The sequence below is a fragment of the Neltuma alba genome, unplaced genomic scaffold (genome assembly GCF_004799145.2).
Source record: "Neltuma alba isolate B1F8T4 unplaced genomic scaffold, ASM479914v2 tig00003186_pilon, whole genome shotgun sequence".
NCBI classification, from domain to species: Eukaryota; Viridiplantae; Streptophyta; class Magnoliopsida; order Fabales; family Fabaceae; genus Neltuma; species Neltuma alba.
Window position 1 is genome coordinate 926,142 of NW_021633177.1, and position 21,160 is coordinate 947,301.

Consider the following 21,160-nt stretch of genomic DNA (forward strand, 5'->3'; position numbering starts at 1 on the left):
AATGGTGGCAAAGAAAATTAAAGGCAAAGGCACAAGCGAATGAGAGTCCACAATTCAATTGTACGCGTGGGGGTTCATGATTACTTCTTGTGTGCCAGTGGACGTTCTGATCTTCCCACTCTTGTTTTGTTCTTCATTTCCGTCTTTCTCACGTGCCATCGTTTTTTTTCCTCCCCAGTTTGACTCAATTCGCAACGTACCATTCCATAAGTGTTTTGCGGATGGTTTTTTTTTTTCCTGAAAAAGTTTAAAGCATATACTACTTTGGATCCTAATTGTAATATTTCATTTGTAAATTAAAAAAAATTTATAATTAAGATTGGAGGTAATAATCAATATGTTCAAGATAATTATGTATTTACAAAATACCATATCAATTCATCATATTTCATCAGAGCCCAAAATGTGATACAGTTTCGAATGATGAACTGGTCCAATAAGATTTTATTTTTGAACAAAAATTCAGGTAAAAAGTTTTTGCTGCACTGGTGCCTGAACCTTTTCTTTTCTTTCTTTTTTTTTCATCTGGAAAAATAATTCACGAGTCTTGTTAAGAAGAAAAAGTTTTGTGACTTACGTAGTATATGGTTTTATTAGTAATATCAAATCACAAATCTCTCGCGGATGAGAAGCAATGAGCCACCAGTGACAGGAAGAGAGAGATAATTTAATAAAAAATATATATAAGACCTAATTGTTGAGTTAATTTTGATAATAAATATAAGATCTATTTCTATATTTATCAATTTTTTTGAAATTACCCCTATAGATATTCCCTCAACTATAATCAAGTAGAAGAGGGAGGGGGATATTAAGAAAGATGATTATGGTGTTTTAGAAAAAACATGTCATATTTTTTATAATTAATTAACTTATTTAATTTTTCTAATCTAATCAAATTAGTTAAATATGTCTTATACTAAGAACAGAAAGAATATAGAAAATTGGATTTCCCAAGAGATATTTATTTTAAATAAATACTATGGTAAGGTGTAAATCACAAAATGAAGAAGGTTTAATTTTAAGGTCTCTCATAAACTGATGACAAGATTATGAAATCAAAACAGAATGATCTGTCAAGACAAGATCTTGGAGAACAAGGAACTTCACATCAAACACACACATTTTTTTAAAGAGAGAATACACATGAAGTCTCTCAGGAATATTCTTATGAGACCCGGATACCCACTGATTAAGAATATTCGCCCCTGTCAAAACCCAGAATCTTCCAGGTGGGCAGCTCATATTTTTACGATGTCAATGAAAAGGCTCGACTTTTAATCAAGGGTAACATTACTTGTACAGTGACTAAAACTAATTTTATACGGATTATTATTTGTCAATATTTGCTCATTATTTATTGAATCATCTGTCATCATTCTATCATTATTACCTAAACTAATTATAGATAATTACAGCATTAAACATTAAATTTCTATCCACATTTTATCTCATTTTTATTATTTAAGTTATTTGTATTTGGTTGTATGTCCCATTTATTGATACAATAATGACAAGAATTCACTCTAAGTTTTATCTGTTCAATCCATAAAACTTAATTAATTTACAGGATAATTATGATGAAGTTTATGAAGCTAACTTCTTAACTTTCTTTAGTACGGTTATGTGTGATGGGATCAAACACAGGGACCTTTTTTTTTTTTTAAATAATAATTAGATTCATTCTACGAATGAGGTATTTTTGTACTGACTCTTCGTCCATATGAGTAGCCATGCACTTAGGCATAAGAGTCAATGAACCTGGTCATTAATCAATTATAGAAAAAGTTCAATTGGCTAAAGGGATTAATTAAGCTTTCACTTTCGAATCTTCCAATAAAAACATCATAATTAAAAAACTATTGTGCACCTCAACAGACTTTGGAGTACTGATGTCATCAATAAATTCCGAACGGGGATATCATCACTAATAAGTTCTGACCGGGACATCATCCCTCAATCCTGCGAGGGTTAATTATTACTTTTCTGGTTTTTAATATAGGATCTACTTATTAAGTTGATTTTAGTCATAAATATAAGACTTATTTATCATATTTATCAATTTTTTCTAAATTACTCATGTGGATACTCCCTCAATCATAATCAAGTAGAAGAGAGAGAGATGATATTAAGGAAGATGATTATGATGGTTTAGGAAAAACATGTCATATTTATTATAATTACTAATTTATCTAACTTTCTTAATCTAATCAAATTGGTTAAACATGTCTTATATTAAGGATCAGAAGAGTATTATTGTTGTTGTTATTATTATTATTATTATTATTATTATTAGTTTTGCGAGCACCTAAAAAAGCTAATTAAAGTCGATTGTACTCTTCTTATTTATAACTCACCTTTAACTTATTCATGTAAACTAAATAAATTACTCAAAATTAGCTTATGTTCTTAAAATAAACTAAATCTTTTAAAAAATACTTATAAATTAGTATTGACTACCAAGGTTCTTATACTAATAGCTATATTTTGATTATGTTAGGAGAGTTTAAATATTTGATTACGACCCAAACCTTACTCTATTCTTAATACGAGTATTATTTAAGTTAAGCCCAAATGGCTGCGGCTCATGGCCTTATAAATAATAAATAATAATTTTATAGTTTTAATTTAGGATAAATTTTATTATAATTAATTTAAAGTTTACGTCCAAAGTGATAAGTCTCGGATATGGACGATTCATTCTCATTCTCACACAACATTCCCAACGTCTTCCTCTCTCTCTCACCCCCGCCTTTCTCCCCGGCCCCTTCCCCAGTTCCACCTCCTCTTTCCCGATCCGCTGCATATAAAACGATCATCGTCATCATGAACTCTTTGCGAATCCCTTCTTCTGTTACTCCTCAATGGTGGTTTAACTATCTTTCTCTCTGCATTTTCTGTGCCTCTGGCCTCAAGCTTTCTTCTATCTATATATCCCAATTATTATACGTTACCTTCTTCCATTTTCCTTCACTTCTCTCTTCTCTTGATGGAGTTCATAATTCGAAACTACGATGGGCAATCTGACAAAGCTGAAGTGGAAGATATCGAGAGAAGATGCGCGGTAGGCCCAGCGGAAAGTGTGTTCCTCTTCACGGACACTATGGATGACCCCATCTGCAGGATTCGAAACAGTCCCATGCACAACGTGCTGGTATAACTATTTACATTATCATCAATTAATGTCTTAATTTCTATCGTTTTCCTCTCGTCTTCATTCTTTGATCAATATATCATATTATGCTTAATTACCACCTATTTGATGGCAGGTCGCAGAGATGGACAAGGAGTTAATTGGGGTCATTCAAGGCTCTGTAAAAGTGGTTACACTTCCAACTCATGAGTTGGCCAAGGTGGGCTATGTGCTGGGGCTTAGGGTGGCTCCAAGTCATCGGCGAAAAGGGGTGGGATCGAGCCTACTACGAAGGTTAGAAGAATGGTTCTGTTCCAACGACGTGGACTTTGCATATATGGCCACAATGAAAGACAACCATGCTTCTATCAGCTTCTTCATGGGCAAGTTTGGTTACACCAAGTTTAGAACTCCGTCTATTCTTGTAAACCCAGTGAACCGTCATCCCTTGAGGATCTCATCCAACATTGAGATTGTCAGGCTCAAGGTTGATCAAGCTGAATCACTTTATAGAAAGTTCATGGGACCTTCTGAGTTCTTTCCTGATGACATAGACTGCATACTGAGGAACAAGCTAAGTCTGGGGACCTGGGTTGCTTATTTTAAAGGAGATAGTTCATGGGATGATTTTGGAAACGACGGTCGAGTTCCTAGTAACTGGGCTATGCTTAGTCTGTGGAATAGTGGGAAAATCTTTAATCTGAAGTTACAGAAAGCAACTTTTTCTTGCTTGTTATGCAGAAAGAGTCAGGGTTTGATTGATAAGGTGTTTCCATGCCTGAAGCGCCCTACTTTGCCTGATTTCTCGAACCCATTTGGGTTTTACTTTATGTATGGGTTGTGTCATGATGGGCCACTGTCTGGGAAGCTTGTGAGAGGGCTGTGCAAGTTTGTGCACAACATGGCTGCAGAGGCTGAGGATTGCGAGAAAATCAAGATTGTTGTGACTGAAGTTGGTGGAAGAGATAAGATCGAGCATCATATCCCACATTGGAAATTGCTGTCTTGCCAGGAGGACTTGTGGTGCATAAAGGCCTTGAAAAACGATGGAGCAAACAAGTCTCTTGAATCGGCCAAAATCCCACCAACAAGCGCTCTCTTTGTTGATCCAAGGGAGGTTTAAACCTAAAAAATAATATTCCTCCGATCCTAAATACAAGATTCTTTTTGTAGTGTAATTTACATTATAAAAGAGGTCTTATATTTAAGATCGGAAGAATACTACCCAATAACTGCACAATGTCTGAGAAACATATGCATATCAACCAGATCTTACCTGTGTTTATCTCAATGAGTTATATGCAGTCTCGTTTATGATATTCTCTATCTACTCTCAAAGTAAAGTTTTTAACCTGCCAATTTAAAGATCGGAAATATGATGGGTCATATATTTTGAAAGGTGAATTTTTGTTAACAAAAAAGGATAACTTGTGGTGCATAAATGCCTATTTGACATATGATTTAGAAAATGTGCCCGTACTGTATCCCCCCCCCCAAACAAATAGCATATAAATTTAATCTAAACAATTAAGACATTATTATTTTTTATAAGAAAATACTATTCTAGGTCCTTATATTAGGGGATGATTCCACCATAAAATATATTAGGACATTCTTCAAAATAAAAATAAATTAATAGAATATGTATTGTTTAGTTTAATTTAAATCATGATATTAACCACATAATATATGGCATATATATCCGTTTAACCGGACGTGGGTCATAAGTAGGGTTAAGGTGCGCCCAGCATCCCAAGCTATTTACTCAGATGCTTCCAGTGGCTTAAAGTAATTTTGGGTGCATCTAGTGTCCTAAACTAATTAAAATGGTGCGTCCATATCTCAGGCTAACAGAAATGTTATGTTTAACCGTTACTTTCTCGACTAAGCTTAAAGTTGACCCCAGACATTCTATATAGTAGACACATGGACACCCGATGTGTATTATTCTTACTCAAAAGTCAATTTATTTAGAAGAAGAGGAAGGAAATAAATTCAATTTTGAGTAAGAATGATATACATCAAATGTCCATATGTCTACCATTTAGAATATCTGGGGTTAACTTTGAACTAAGTCAGGAAAATAACGGTTAAACATAACATTTCTGTTAGCCTGGGAGATGAACGCACCATTTTAATTAGTTTAGGACACTAGATGCACCCAAAATTACTTTAGACCACTGGACGCATCTGGGTAAATAGTTTGAGGTGCTGGGCGCACCTTAACCTGTCATAAGTATTACTAAGAAAAAATGAGTTATATTTCTTGTCACACAAAAAAATAGTTATATTTGCCACGCAGAGTTAGATTTAATAGAAAAAACTAGTCACTATTTAAAAATGTGTTTATATTTAGTAACCGATAATGTTAGAAGTATATTTAGTAGAAAAATATCTATGTTTAGCGTGGAAAAAAAATTATATTATCCATAATTTATGGTTTGTTATTTTTTTTTTGGGGGGGTCTCCGTCTTGTGTCGATTGTGACTAGTGATGACGCGATCTGATGAGATTTCCATAATTAGCATTTAGGAGCCACCTTTGGTCGAATCTCCGTTGGTCTGACGATTTTGACTGATCACAGGGGCCTGTGCTCCCCACCTTCCTTCCTTTTTTTCTTTTTACCTGGAACACCTTCCTCCCTTTCACACATCTATCTATGTTCAACTTTTACCCAACATTTCTCTGACTAAAAAAGTGTTAGATAAAATTAAATTATAGTTTTAAAAGTAATTTTATAATGTACGAAGTAAATATATAAAAAAATTTACTTTAATTTATAAAAAGTGCTTTTTAAAAGCACTTTTTTAAATGCCAAACATCCCAAAATCACACATCATGATTTTTTTATTTATTCATCTATCATATAGTTCTATCGAACACATAATAACACTTTACCTTCTAGTGTTTGAAGTAACAGTAGTTTTACTAGTTTAATAAAAAATTTTGAGTTCAGATCTTAAGAATTCTATTCAAATTATTCTGAATTCTACTAAGTATTTCAATTGAAGTGGGATAAACTCAAAATACACCACTGGATGTTTGAACTAGATTATTTTAAGTGTTGAAGGAATTCTATTTCATAAAGCACAAATATATATTTTTACATAATTTTCAAACACACTGAATTAGAAAAAAAAAACACACACACACACAATATCACCTTTTCCATTGCATAGTAAGGTCAGATCCAAACTTTAGTGTGCATAGGATTCATAAATTTGAGTTCACGATCCTCCTTAATAAATCAAAACGAGTACGTGAAATCATTTATTAATTTATCCTACCCGATAATTACTCCTATAATAACTGTAAATGCTTGTCTTCTGTTATGTTATAGAAGCAGGAGGGAAGGTTTTACCGCCAAATGAAAATCTGCAGGTTCTCACCAGAATTGGACACTTCAATTCAGGTATCTGCTTCATGGAAAGCTTCTTGGTTCTGCTGTTCTTCCCCTGGCATGACCCTTCTGAACGACGAGGATTTTGTTTGGAATTAAGCGCGTGAATACAAAGGAATAAGCAAGTTATTGTATGGGATTCGATTATTAGAGACACGTGAATCTAATATTTGAAGGGATTGGGCGGAGATCAAAAGTGATCCCCACGCCACAGTTTTGTCTCTGTAGTGAATTGAATTACGTGATGACAATGGGTCAACGGAGGACTGTGATGTTTGTCGGTTCAGAGATATTTCTTATTTGAGTCTGACTATGATTAAATTTGTATTAATTGATATAATAATAAATATCAAATATTTAAGAATAACAAAAATTTCTTCATAATAGGAGGGGACCAATACTGGTTTGTTTTTTTGTGCTATTCTCCCTCGGAGTATAGGGGATAAAGAGCAGACTCCTTTGGTCATGAATTTGCGTAAAAGGTGGATTTCCACCGGGTAACATAAATGGGCCCTTTGTTAGAACCGAAATAAACCGCATTTTCCTGTATTTATTATTTCGGCCCACTACGAAGGAACCCAGCATCCACGTACGTACCCTGACATTTTTTCTTGGAATAAAAAACGGACCCTCACTTTGGTTAACTAAAATCACAAATTAAAACCTGATTCATCATTCAAGCACCTGACTCTTGGCTTGGGTTGAATCGGATCTCTGCTTGAAATTTTTATACCAAAAAAAGAAAACCTGATTGATCATTCATAATTTATAAGTTAAAATTGTGATCGCATCGGAAAATCAACATATTTTGGGCTGGATTAAACGCTTTGAGAGGCTAATATAATAGGAGAAGGGATCCGCGGTAGGCAGGTGTCCTTAAAAATGGGAAAAGCAGGGGAGATTTGACTTTCTCTTTTTTTTTTTGGGGGGGGGGGTGTTAACTGAAGGAAGAGTCCTTAGAAAGTAGGGAAGAGGCGAGGGATTCACAATTTCCTCGCAAGGTGACAAAGCAGTCACGGGAAGAGGAAGGGAAAGAACAAAAAAGAAAGGAGCATGAGAAAGAGGGAAAAGGGAAGCAAGCAAGCAAGCAAGAGTAAGTTAAAAGAAACCAACCTCCCCAATTAAACAAATCAGGATTTGCAATATATGGAGTCATGATTCTTGTCCTCAAGTCTCAGAGCAGCATTCAATATTCTAGAGTGAGAAACCCTATCTCTGCATTTAATAGCCTCAATCACACGTCAATTTTTATATCCCTGGCCTCTTTCTTTCCCACCACCTCCTTTGACCGCCAATCCACAAGCTTGACCTTTCTTCATCTAAACTATCATCAAATTATTCTAGGATCTAATATTATCAACTTGTTCAAGATCTCTTTTTCCCACCCAATCAATGGATTACTCTGAACTTGATTGTTTTCTCAGGGTAGGCCACCTAATCTGGCTTTGGACGTTACATCAGTTTTGTTTTGTCCCTGTTTATAAATAGTTCCTCACTGACCAAAGATATGTTAATACTAATAACCAATTCAGACACGCCAAGAAGGGCATGCTTTAAAGTGGATCCACTGTTTGGAATGCTTACTTGCGATCAATCAGGTTCCATTGACATAGTTTTAGGTCAGATAAGAATTTCTTTACCTAAAGGGTGTTCCTTTTGGACTACTTTTTTTTGTTTTCTTTAATCATGAAAGGAGCAACTCAAGCTAAATTTTGGACTCCAGAACAATCAATTGCTGTTAAAAGCGTCATGTGTCATGAAGAATAGTAACCACACCAGTATATATCTAAACGACTAGTTCGTTTTGTCTTCTCTTGGGTTTCAGGCAGCTATTATTATCATATATACTTTCAAAAAGTAGGCTCAGTCACACACAGTAAACTTGAAAATCATGCGTGGTGAGCCAGTAAATTTTGATGTTAAAAGAGATTGATGAAGCAGAACTGGAACCAGGTGGTATAGATTTAATGCTACGCAGTAAGATTTAAGAAAAGGCCAGGACCAGCCAACTCACAACCAATATGGAAAGGGGCCAGAGTAAGAGACAGCAGATAGAATTGACCATTGCTTGTATCATTTAGATTTTGAAAGAGATGTATAATCTTTCTTCCATTTTGCGGGTCTGAGGGTATATGATTTCTCATCTAACTGATAAAAAACTAGAACATCAGAAAATTACCCTTTTTTTTAAAAAAAAAAGATCAATATCATACTAAGAAATGCATAACACAACCGAAGTAGCCTGTACAGAAGTGGCTAGGTTCTCATGTGCTTAGCTCACTGACATTGGAAGAAGGAAAAACTTTACTGAACATCCTCTTCAAAGAACAACCCAACAATGAGGATGAAGTTTCTGATATAGAAATAGCTGAGTCACTTACCCCTCCATTCTCATTATCATTATTAGTACTAATACTCTCAGTTCCACGGTCGTTCTCGCTGATCTCAGAACCCGGAGAATCGATCACAATCTCAAGCATAGCAGAGGAGTCATCCTCATGAACAGAACCCAATTGAGAATCATGTTCCGGGATCGGAGCCCTGCAAATTGGGCAATTCGAATGCGAGCTCAACCACATATCGATACACTCGACATGAAAAGCATGGCCACACTTGGGTAAGCTCCGGCCACTTTCTCCATCCTCAAAAACGCTCAAGCAAATCACACATTCCAACTCTCGCTCATCACCTTCTTCGTCCATTGTATCTGCTTCGTATACGAATACAGGAATCGCAGCAATGGATGCCGAATCCAGCCCTTTAGTGGGGGAGTTGGAAATGGGGGAGTCTTGTAGATTGAAGCTGTGGAAGTGGTGAAACCGGGCGGGACCGATGACGTCGGAGACTGTGACGGATGCCGTGCGACGCCTGCGGCGGCGGCGGCGACGAGCTTGAGCTTGGGCGTGAGCATGGGCCAGGAACCATTTGGCGTAGAGATGTAGGAGGAGGACGAAGAGGATGACGAGAAGGAGGGAAATGATGGCGGCAAGCATGATGTTGCTGTTGTCGGAGAAGACGCTCGGAAGCATTTGAGCGAGAGGGTTGGTGTGCAAGTCAGCAGGGGTGGCGGACATTGAAGAAGAAGAAGAAGAAGAAGAAGAGGAAGAAGAATGGAGGAGAGGGAGGAAGATGGAAGCTTTGAGGAGGAAGTGAAGTCAAAGGAAGAACGCAGAAACCAAGGAGGGATGCATGGGAAGGAAGAAGAAGGAAAAAGCGAAGCCCAGAATTGAAGGACTCGTGAAGGCGACGGCAGCAGAGTAGGGTGGTTGGCCTTCTTTCATTTTTGTATATGCGGGTATATGTATATATTAATTTTGATCCTTTAATAATATATATATATAAATAAAATATATGTCTATAAAATATTGGGGAGCTTTAATAAATCTGATGGCAGGGGGAGGATCCCTAGGCACTATGACATTTTTCAATTTCCATGACTCATAAATCATGCAAATCAGCAAATGCTAGACTACAAAAGTCACCAGATATCCTGGCCCGAAAAGGTCGCCAGATATTCCTTAATTATAAATTAATCACATATAATAATTCAATTAATTATAATTTATTCATGCAGAAGTCTTGCAATTTGCATGGAGGAGTTTAAATTTAAAATTTAAAAAATATCACATTTTCTGAAGCTTATAATTAATATTAATTATATCAGTATAAAATAAATTATTATATATATACAACTAATCTTAACATTTTACTAGTAATAGTACTATTCATGAATTGGCTGTCAACTAACCACGACTGTGACCTCAATTCCTTTAATTAATCTTTGGATCAAGTACGGCTTAGATCGGTGATCACCTTAATTGTTTTTCTTCTTGGAAACGTCGTTCATGCATGCAACAAGATTCTCGAAGAAATTCTTCCCACTTTACTTGGAAAAATCACTATTAGAATCCCAAATTATTATTATTAGTACATATTACCTGTCATACAACATTTATAATAAGCTACTACCTCCGGTCGTAATTATAAGAGCCAGTTAACTAATTTGAGGAGATTAAAGAAGTAAGTTGAGTTAGTTATTTGTCTTAAATAAGTGTTGTTTTTCCTAAAATATTCTTGCTAATCAAGTGTATTGACTATAACTATTATTGTTAAAAGGGCTACTTTGAAAAAAAAAATGTATAAATATGAGAGATAAAATGGATTGGGGTCTTATATTTAAGACTAAAATAAAAGTCAAATAAAGTCTTATATTAAGAACCGGAGGTAGTATTAAATTTAACACATCCTACGACTTGCTACTTTTTTTTTTTAAAGACTATATCTAACATAAAGAACTTATTCTAGTACTTCCTTTCCTTTTCTATTTACTTATTCTGATTTGGACTTTTATTTAGTACTCTCTAAGCATATCTCGTGTTCTAAATTTTAAGACATAACTATCACTTGCCATTAAACAGAAACAATTAAGATTTCAATTAATGACATTAAATGAAAGAAAAAACTGAAAAAATTATATACATAGATTTTGTTTTTGTTTTTTTTTGTTTTTTCATGTGAAGAACTAAATATAGGCGTAGAGATGTTATGCGGTGTCACTGAAGGGATAAAAGGTGGGGGAAACCATAGCTGTTGGAAGAAGACGAGATTGAGGGGGGGGGGGTCCCAATATGAAGAGAAGCCAAAGCTCATAATTCTGTTTGTTGACTCTACAGCCCCATCCTTTCACAGTTGAGTGAATCGAATCCATTGTTAGCCATTCATACTCTCTATATGTAGCTTCCCCATTAACTATTTGTCCCATGTTTAGTGATCTTGTTATGAATTTTTAGGTTTCCATAGAATAAATAGTTCATTAAATTTCCAGTTCAGCGTGATTGGTGTTGGGTGTGCAAGTTCAAAAACCCAGGAGAGGTTGTATGTTTCTGAATAAAAATGACCTTAAAAGTGGTTTGGAAAGCAGGAATTGAAAATACTGGTGAATGCACTAACAAACATTGGCTTATGCTTTAAGTTCCTTTTTTTTTTTTTTGGGTTCGCCGACAAAAACAAAAGTTTATTTAATGCAACAATGCTATGAACAGTGTAGGGTAATGCGTGTAGACAAAGTTACGTAAAACTTATGCTAATAAGATCGACAATCAATACGTTTTATTTTTTCATCACAACATTTTTTAATTCCTTCAATGCTCGGACACCGATTACCAGGTCTTAAACAACTGAAAAAAAGAAAAAGAAAGGGAATCTGATTATGAGATTGCTCCAGTTTTAAGCAATCAGGTTGCAATCCCTCTACCTGTTATCACAACATGTTGATGCTAAGGATAGATATGGAAAGCCAGGGAAGACTTTAGTTTATTAACGAAGAGAGAATTAACAAGTTGTTATTTTCAATATGGTGATGAATTCATGGGAAATATTACATATTTTCAAATAATTTGGAATTGGAAAGAATGGAGAATTGGTTCACAAGGTCCGAGCAATAGCAAGAGAACCGAATGTGATATGTCCATTTCAGTCCATTAGCTTGTATCTTTTCTCCTGTACTCCCGTAACGCCCATTTGGATCTCTATGATCGTATGAAGGGGCACCTGATTATGAGCAAATTCCTCTGTCAGAGCTAAGTAACAGTTGGATGATTCATCGGAAGTGATGACAATGTTCATCATCCAATTGACACTATGAATCTCACACACAAAAAATATTCCAGTACGGCAGTGAAGGAATTTTCAGTCCGCTTTAATATAATAAGATATTATTGTAATATAACACATTTCTGTTTGATTTCACCATTAACACCATGGTTTTAATGGATTTTCAATGTAAAACCAAATGTGTTCTTAAATAGTTACCACCATTTCAGCTTGACCTATCTATCACCTCCTTTCCTATATGTCTAGCAGACCAACCTAAAGCATAACTAATTGTAAAATAAAAGCACACAATATGGAGAGGGCAGAAGGATCCTCTTTACTGTGCATTCATCTATTGAGAACAAAAGCAGTGACAGTATTTATTCACTATGAATCTGATAATTACCTCCATATGCGGAATTTCTTTCAAAGGCCTGTCAGCAAAATAAGCATATAACGCCCTCAGAACTGCCTGCAATGGGAAAAACATTGAAGAGTTCAAGGATTATAACCAGTCTACTATAGGGACTATATTGTAGGAGAAGCACAGTTTTAGTGCTACGAATACAACCTGGTGAGATATCACGACAACAGGTGCTCTTTGTCGCTCAAGTTCAATAAGTACAGGTTCTAACCTGCAGTATCATTAAAATTATTCCAACTTCTATAAACCAAACAAGTTGTAGTTAGGCGCAAAAATAATATCAAAGATGCTAGGGATTGACCTTTGGATGACATCCAAATAAGATTCACCACGAGGATATCGATACCTAAGCTTGTCCTTGTTGCGAGATCTGCAACAAGAAAATCAGAGTTTAAGCATACAATTATGGGACATTTGGACAATTCTATTATGCTCCCTCACAAGCCCCACCATGAACTCCCTCTTTATCTCGTACCAGTTTCATTCAATTTAAAAGGAAGAGCATATCCATGAGTGAGAGGAAAAGAAAGAAGAGAATGATTGCAAGTCTGTAACGTACTCATACTCATCTGGCATGTTCTTCTTGATTTCTTCATATGTCATTCCATCACAGACCCCAACATTTATCTCGTCAAGAGCCCTCCATTGAATCTAACATAGAGTGGGGAAATGGTCAAACACCGTTGCTTAGTCCACCTAATCCAACAAAGGATATGATTGCATGCAACCATGAACTTAAGGACGAAACTAACCTTGGGATGTCCACCAATTGGACTTGCTGTTAGAATGGATCGCTGCAGCGTACTAGTCCATATCTAGAATATCAGTTGCAAACATCACAAGTCATTCATTATTTCAAGCATATGTTTACACATAAGCTCAGCTGATCTCAGAATAAGATCAGAATTCATTTAAGTGATTCATAAGAGTTATTATCTGCATGAGAAGATTGCCGAACAACATATAAGCTATGCAGCTTCAGCAGCAAAAACAAGCTTCTAACTAGCATTGAGCAGAAATAAAAATATATGACTGGAGAAGCTTACAGATGCAGCTCGCTCTGATTTGAGTCGTTTTTCTACAAAGTTGGCAAGCTTCTTTGAGTAAACTTCTCCAGCTTCACTGTTGAAAAGAAGTGCATATTTGTTGTTAGTTAAACATAAATTGACATCGATGCTTGCTAAGGCTATAGATATGACAGTATAAATATACAAGGCTCACAAGAAGATAATCTCAGAGTTGATATGCAAAGAGGCACAACTCAATTATGCAGAAGTTTTGAAAAAATAAACCAATTTAATAATAAGATAAACAAAACTGCCTCAACAATATAAAACAGTTAGCACTTAAAAGGAACATGTGATCTTGCATCTAAAAATCCAAGAAAATAAATGCAAGAGCAGGATTTATCTCATTTGGGGAATGTGTTATGTACCTTAATGCAGAATCTCCCCCAATCCTGCCTCTCACATTATCCTGACTTTCTCCGTGCCTAGTAAGTAATATTGGGCGTGGTGTAAGATGTGTATTTACCTGCAATATTGAGTTTGATAGGCAACAAGAATATGAATATGAAGGAGAAGAGAATGTAAGTTATTCTAAAGAAACTTACAAGTGATAAGAAGTTAGGTCCTGTTTGATATGAAGCATTGAGAATGAAAAGTAAGGATTGGAATTGGGATTGGGATTGAAAAAAACCCATTAAAAGAGTATTTAGTATAATAAATTGTTTTGTATTTGGGATTGGGCAAACCTGTATAAGTGGGATTGGGAAGCCCTATATAGGAAGTATATTAAAACATATGCAATCTGATTAAGCCCATTAAGAATCATAATCTAATAATGATTGATAAATAATTCATGTCTCTCAGATTTAGCGTACATCAATCCCATTCTTTCAGATTGAGTAGATTCGAAATTTAAAAATGAAGTTCAATTATTGGAAGTGTCAGTTTAAGTGCTTGTGAGGCAAGTTCAATACAATCCCCCCTCCTTTTTAGCTGCATTCTCACATGATTAAGTTCATACTTCCATCTTCCTCATAAAGCTAAAGTATGTAGCAGAACTTCCAGCACAAATGCTCTTCCAGGGCCATTACAAAAGCTCAATTATTTGTTTCGAACCATCACAGGACAATTACTTGTCGTAAAGAACTTTTGCAGCCAGTACCAACCAAGATCGTGATATTGGAGAGAGTTTCATTCCCACTAATGTTGTCAATCCTGGATCACATTATATTAATTAACTTCAGTTTTAGAAGTGTGTGATTATGCAAAGCATTGGGGTTATTTAATTCAGGACTGATCAGGAGATAAATCTATTTTATAAAGTACTACAGTAAATAAATCATTGGTGGCCCAATGGTCACCCTTACCTTCCCATTTAGTGGGATAAGGCTTGTTATTGTTGTTGTTGTTGTACAGTAAATATAAAACATGCCCTTATTTACCAGTCTTTTGAAAACCTACCAAGAAGAAAACTATACGGCCAGGAAGGTATCCACTGATATTGTTCACCTAAACCAAAAGATTAAACACCATAGTTAAGTAAAGCAGATTTAAAACCATGCCTTTTCAGCTTCAGTAGCTACCATAGTTCACATCCAGTTTGTTGCTACTTCAATGTATTATATCTTTTCTTTTTTGGTTTTTGATGATTAATGCACTATATATGGTTTAAGTAGCAGGGTCTGTCATAAACTTTAGTGACCCTGATAATCGTCAACCAAATAGAAGTAATACTCGCCTACAAATGGAAGAGGAAAACTTACTTGTATTTGCCCACCCTGCCCGCTGACCATATCAATCATTTTTATGTAAGATCCTTCTTCTACAGGCTCATAAACCTGATAATATGAAATCAACATTATTTAAGGCCAAAGTTTGTCAACAACAATCCCTAGAAGTGCAATTCAAAGACTAGCCTTCTCATAATTGGCAAGGCGATTTTTGAAGTCTCGCAACCCTGCCTCAAAATCCGGTCTGCAAAAGGAAACTGCGTGTATTCAGAAGAATTGCTATCAAGATAATACATCACTGGTTCTCAGGGAAACATTACTCTTCTGCGTAGTCAGGACTTTGCTGAATTTTCAGAAGTATATTCCTTTCAATTATGTTAACATCATTGCATATTGTTTCCAGAAAGATAATCTGCAACCAAAACACATGAATAAGAAGATTTAAAATCTCCGTTTCATGTTTTATACATAACAATGCCCTTCACGACTATTACCTTGCATCTTCCTTCAGCCAATTTCATCAGCATATTTCTTCGTTTCTTAGTACTGTTTGTAGCGTCAAATATCCCAACCTAAAATTGAATTAAACTGATGCAATAGAACAGCAAATGGAGACATAAAATTAGCAGAAATATCTCACAAGACTAAACTTACCTGTCCACCTTCATGCATCCAAGATACCATATCTTCGAATGCCAGCGCTGCTACCTAGTGGCATGTAATAAATTAGAACTATGCAGACAAAACGGTTGAAATAGCATTAACATGCTATAATTATTCATGATAAACCATATATCAGAGGTAGCGCTACATTAATTGGTAAATGTCACGAAATGTTAATGCCAGCAATACGGATTCTCCTGCTGGATATTTAGTTCTGTTTTTGCTGGTCAGAATAGCATTGCCATTCTATAGCCAACATTGCAAAGTCATTTCGGATTATATCATTACCCCTTGACGATAAGTCAAACCACCAAAGTGTTACTCCTAGGTCTACAGCCTGCTATTCCATTTTCCTAGAAGTATGGAATCAAGGGCTTATGAATTTCTCAAATTATTCAAACAATACAACATTAATAATAAAAAGCATTATCCCACTGGGTGAGATTAGCTACATGGATTGTAGGACGTTGCTGCTCTATCAAACAATACAATGAAACTAATTAAACCTCTAGTAATGCCCGGTTATGATTAGGAAGTTCGTCTTCGAGGGATATGAAATTCTTAAATGAACCATTCCTGTCTATATTCATCTCATTCATATGCCCAGTTCATTTAATCATGAATTAATTTTAACATACTGTATTGCAGGCTATACGACATTAAAAGAAATTTCATTAAATAACATTTTAAGAAATAAATAACGTCAATAAGATATCTAGATAATATTTAGCAAACCTTATAAGCACAAGCATAACTCATAATCCAACCAAGAATAACACTTATGACTAGTATCTATATTGCAGATTCTGATTTTCACTATATTCAGTCTACCTAATGCATGCATAATTGACCCCAAGTTACCTCATTGCGTGCCTCTAGGCCTTCAGGATTGTCAGGTCGAAAGAAATCAGCAGACTGCACAGAGTAAGACATCAAATGGCAATCAGCCAACAGAAAACAACTAACTATTAAAATTTCATGATTTAAAGGGAAAAAAATTATGCGTCAGAAAAGAAATCATACCCCAATCTTTGTTTAGATAGAAGAAATTTTATTTGATAAAAAGAGAGGAGGATATAACAACCAACTAATGTGGAAAATAAAGAACAACATGATGTGCAGTATGATGTGTAGGCTCAATAGTGTAACAAGGATAATTTTTTTGCATGATCAAACGTGCCATGATGATTACCATGATATATAGACTTTATGCTCCCCTCCCCCAAAACACACACACACAAAACAAAAGAGAGAGAACATGTTATAATAACAGATAGGATTTAGATAATAAGTGTTCATTACAACTAGATATTAAAAAATTCTTCAGAAGACAAGATTAAATCAAACTCAATATCTAATTATGTTTACCTGATTTGCTCCATGCTTAAGACGTCGATACTGCAGCAATCAAAAGTTAAAGTGAATTAACTTTCATTCTTGACATAATTCCAATAGTTTCAAGACTATAGATCACAAATAAAAGTCTAGTTAAGAATACAAATAACCTTCCCAACATTGAAATGTTTGGTATCATGACCTAACCAACGGAGATATCTTGTGAGTTTAGCAGCAGTAAAAGTTTTACCTCGAGCAGGCAAACCCACCTAAAGTAACAAAATCAAATCAGAATTATTCAATTTCGCAAATATCTGTTACTCAAAGGGATGAAATGTATTTAAAATTGGAAAACAGAAAGTAACAATTTTGCCAAGTATTTTGAATCCAAAACAAACTCCTACTTCGTGGAGAAAAACAAAAGCAATGAGTAAGTGTTACTAAAAGCACACAATTTGGGGGTCATAATAATCACTCATGCTTGAACATTACCAAAATAATTGCCAAATGTCTGTCCTCCTTGGGACCCAGCATTTGATCGGCCACAGCTGCCGCTGCAACAGCTCCAGCAGCTGCTGGGATTGAATTCTATGTATAAAACAATCAAGAGGGCAAAATCAAATATTTGTAAACTATCCAACCACAATAGACACAAGTTGTTGCACTGACATTAAATTTGAAAAACAAAATAAGAAATAGAAGTCGGTAATACAAACCTTAGTTTCAGTATCCAAATTAAGCTCGGTGGTGAAAATACTAGAAGTAGCTGATTTTACAAGTCTAGGAGATCCGACACCCCTATCAACAAGAAGTCCCCTTTGACCCTCTTGCTTTTGCATGGGTGAAAATGTTCCCACCAACTTAGATTCAACCATTCCAGAACCTTGATACGCCTTAGATGGCTCTGGGATAACAACCTCCATCTCCTAGTTGGAACAACATAACCTATCAGGTATAATACATAGCAGCATCAAGAGTCAATATAACCCAGGAGCACACTCAGCGGGTTTTTTTTTTTTTTTAATATACTTTGCATACTGGTATTTGTTGGTTATTGAAGCTTCTTTTAATTATCAGAGAAAAAGGAAAAAGGAGAACAGTCAAGTAAATCCATTATGGTGCCCGGCATCCACAAGCTAGTCAACTTTAAGGGTACAAAAGAATTGTCTAATATGATATGTTCAAGACTAGAATCTACTTTCTATTTACTCTTTAACATAAATACACTAACAGAGACATATTACAACAGATATAAAGGCCTGTGAAAAAACTCTGGCAACATGCAAATTAGCACAGAGCAGACATTGCGATAGAGACAAAATCTGATCTTTAGACTGATAAGATTTCATATTAATTAATTATCCTTGACCCAATACATTGTGAAGAACTTCTTCACCTTGTACGAAGGAAAATTATAAATTTTCAAAGTGACATTGAAGGTAAACCTTTACAGTTGCAGGTCGCTCGATAGTAACACCACCGTCACTGATGGAATATGTACTGCTTCCAGACCAGCCACTTAATGACCTGGGATTCTCAGCCATGTTAGCTCCATATACAAAAGCTGAACTTGCAGAAGTTGAGGGAGCTGGGACAACGTATTTTTCAAGGTCAAGTTCCAAACCCGCAGAAGAGCAACTCTGAGGGAAAAAATAAGAAGAGAAAAATTCCTTAGTAAAGGCAATCTTTTTTCTAGAATCTGGACAAATTAACCGTAGCTTTGAAAAAGTGACTGCTAAAACATATTTGAAAATAAAACTTGATGGATGATTATCTGCGCTTTGCACAAGGCCCACAATTTTCTGGAACTAAAAGACAATTGAGGAACCTAAGTAGTAAAATTTTCTTTAAATTGCACATATGAAGTGGCATGTATTGCAATTAGTAGAAATTAGTCCATTTTAGTCTGTACAATTAGGCGCAGGACATTCTGCATGTTCACACATGGTAGTTTAACTCAGAAGCAGAAAAGTAAAAGTAAAGCTGTGAAGTACCATGACTCGTGTCCAGATCCAAGTCAAACAGTATCACAATTCACTGACATGAAGCAAATACGAAGTTGGACAAAAAGGAAATTTTTGCCACAAAATTAAATTTTTTTAACAAAGAAAACGTAGTGACTTCACAAAAGAGTGCCAAAGTTACTGAGTTTTACCTCACTGCCTAATGGTGGCACTGAATTTATGCTGACATCAGGAATGCCCCTCGCAGCAGAAGGACGGAAGTTCTCCTGATAAGCCCTCCAACTAGCTGCAAGATCAAAGGGAGATACCCAGTCTGCTTTGACAAATACTTGATACTCTAGAGTTTCATCATTATCAAGCCTGAATAAAGCAAGCCTGGGCTGTCGGGCATCCTCCGTCAGTGCTCCCCTAATTAGCAGGCGATTTGCACCCTCCTCAACAAAACAAGGCGTGTTGCTGTGCTTAGGCTTCAAAAGGAATTTGAAATCTAAACTTTCTGAAATCCATCCCAACAATATTAAGACGTTAGTTTCAAAAAGGAACAATCACCGATGAAGCATGGATGAACTTGACAATAGAGAAAACATACATCAATTATAACTATATAACAAATGAGGCTACCATACTACCTGAATCTCTACTTAGAGAACTTTCAATTAGTTCCTATATTTCCTTAACCCCTGAAAGCTTTAGAAAATATGCATTGTTTATGGAGTTTGCTTATGTTGTGAACAGTCCGAATCCAATTTTGAAAAGAAGAAACCAACAGGAAGCCAAAAAGACAATTAGAATAATTAACTTTTAAAATGTACAAAGCGAAAGGCATATGGCTACTACTTAAAGGCAGAGCAGGCAGGAAGGAGAGTGGGAGAGAGATTAAATAACCAATAGCCATACCATGATTTGGAGGAACAACAAAGCTCAACTCCCACATTGATGCAGATTCCCGCTCCATAGAGAGCTGATATTGGCGCCAAATAGACCAAAACAATTAGAAATAGGATTGTCCCGGAATCATACCAACAATCAGTAGCAGTAAAATTAACACTCAGCATTCAGCAGAACATATTCAAAAATCTGGTTTAAGCAAAGTTACAGCTTTTGAAGGATCCCAGGAGCCCACAAGTTGGACAGAGCCATAGATATGCGGAACAAGATCGCCTGTAAGCTTGCGATTCTCCATCTTAAGTGAAACATAGAGCTGTTTACCCGCTTGCTCAAGGCTATCCCGGTCTTCTTCGCTTCCATGGGACCCACCATCCGTACCCTTCGACGTACCCGTCCCCATTCTCCACCCACACTCTCTGCCTCAGAAGCTTGCAGCAAAAGATAAAAGTAGAGAAGAAGCTATCCCAGCAATCGAATAATCTAGGTGTTATTCTTCGAGAATATGGATAGAGAAAGAGTGAGACAAAAAGGAGTGAGACCCAGAATCGAGGGTGGGAGATAACAGGATATATATATAACTTTATCTGGTGTGAGTCTATTTGGCATTATCGGCATTCGCCATCAGCAACTAAAAATAGAGAACGGTAAGGGGCGGGCGACCGTGAGGGAGAGAGACGGAGCTAGCGAATTAAGTTCTGGTGCTTGCTCGCTTATGTTAATACCCATGGATCTGCCTCCTCGGAAAGACACGTGTTGAGAATCCGGGGAATTGGCGGTTATCTATACCCTCCAGGTTTTATGATTTCAAGAAGCAGTTATTCGCCCTTCTCATTCTAGCATGGTTCAATGTAAATTTAACAAATATTACTCCATCTCTTATTATAAGGTTTTTTTAACTAAATTATACAGTTTAAAAAAATAGTTAAAATTAGTTAAAATAATTAATATACTGTATAACAAATGCAGTTTTTTTAAATATACCCCTATATATAAATAGATAAATATGAGATAGTAATAGTAAGAT

At 35.8% G+C, this 21,160-nt stretch overlaps 3 protein-coding genes across 3 annotated transcripts; 1 reads left to right on the plus strand and 2 right to left on the minus strand.

Annotated features, from left to right (window-relative positions):
• The first annotated feature begins 1,146 nt into the window (after positions 1–1,146).
• Positions 1,147–4,256, plus strand: LOC114740596 (probable N-acetyltransferase HLS1). Its single transcript, XM_028928767.1, has 3 exons — positions 1,147–1,232; positions 2,917–3,154; positions 3,270–4,256. The coding sequence occupies exons 1-3, from the start codon at positions 1,147–1,149 to the stop codon at positions 4,254–4,256; spliced, it is 1,311 nt and encodes a 436-aa protein (XP_028784600.1).
• Positions 4,257–8,585: 4,329 nt separating this feature from the next.
• LOC114740712 (RING-H2 finger protein ATL63) lies at positions 8,586–9,799 on the minus strand. Its single transcript, XM_028928923.1, has one exon. The coding sequence runs from the start codon at positions 9,605–9,607 to the stop codon at positions 8,798–8,800; it is 810 nt and encodes a 269-aa protein (XP_028784756.1). The 5' UTR covers positions 9,608–9,799; the 3' UTR covers positions 8,586–8,797.
• A 2,021-nt stretch (positions 9,800–11,820) lies between these two features.
• Positions 11,821–20,563, minus strand: LOC114740696 (6-phosphofructo-2-kinase/fructose-2,6-bisphosphatase). The gene is made up of 23 exons (XM_028928906.1): positions 20,345–20,563; positions 20,146–20,209; positions 19,440–19,744; positions 18,730–18,924; positions 18,001–18,210; positions 17,777–17,872; positions 17,455–17,553; positions 17,318–17,347; positions 16,811–16,864; positions 15,941–15,994; positions 15,781–15,858; positions 15,607–15,698; positions 15,473–15,530; positions 15,320–15,394; positions 15,018–15,065; positions 13,985–14,082; positions 13,596–13,671; positions 13,302–13,364; positions 13,109–13,200; positions 12,851–12,919; positions 12,697–12,760; positions 12,532–12,597; positions 11,821–12,083 (listed from the first exon to the last, which is right to left on the minus strand). Exons 1-23 carry the CDS (start codon positions 20,534–20,536, stop codon positions 12,006–12,008), a joined length of 2,256 nt encoding a protein of 751 aa, XP_028784739.1. The 5' UTR covers positions 20,537–20,563; the 3' UTR covers positions 11,821–12,005.
• Positions 20,564–21,160: the final 597 nt, after the last annotated feature.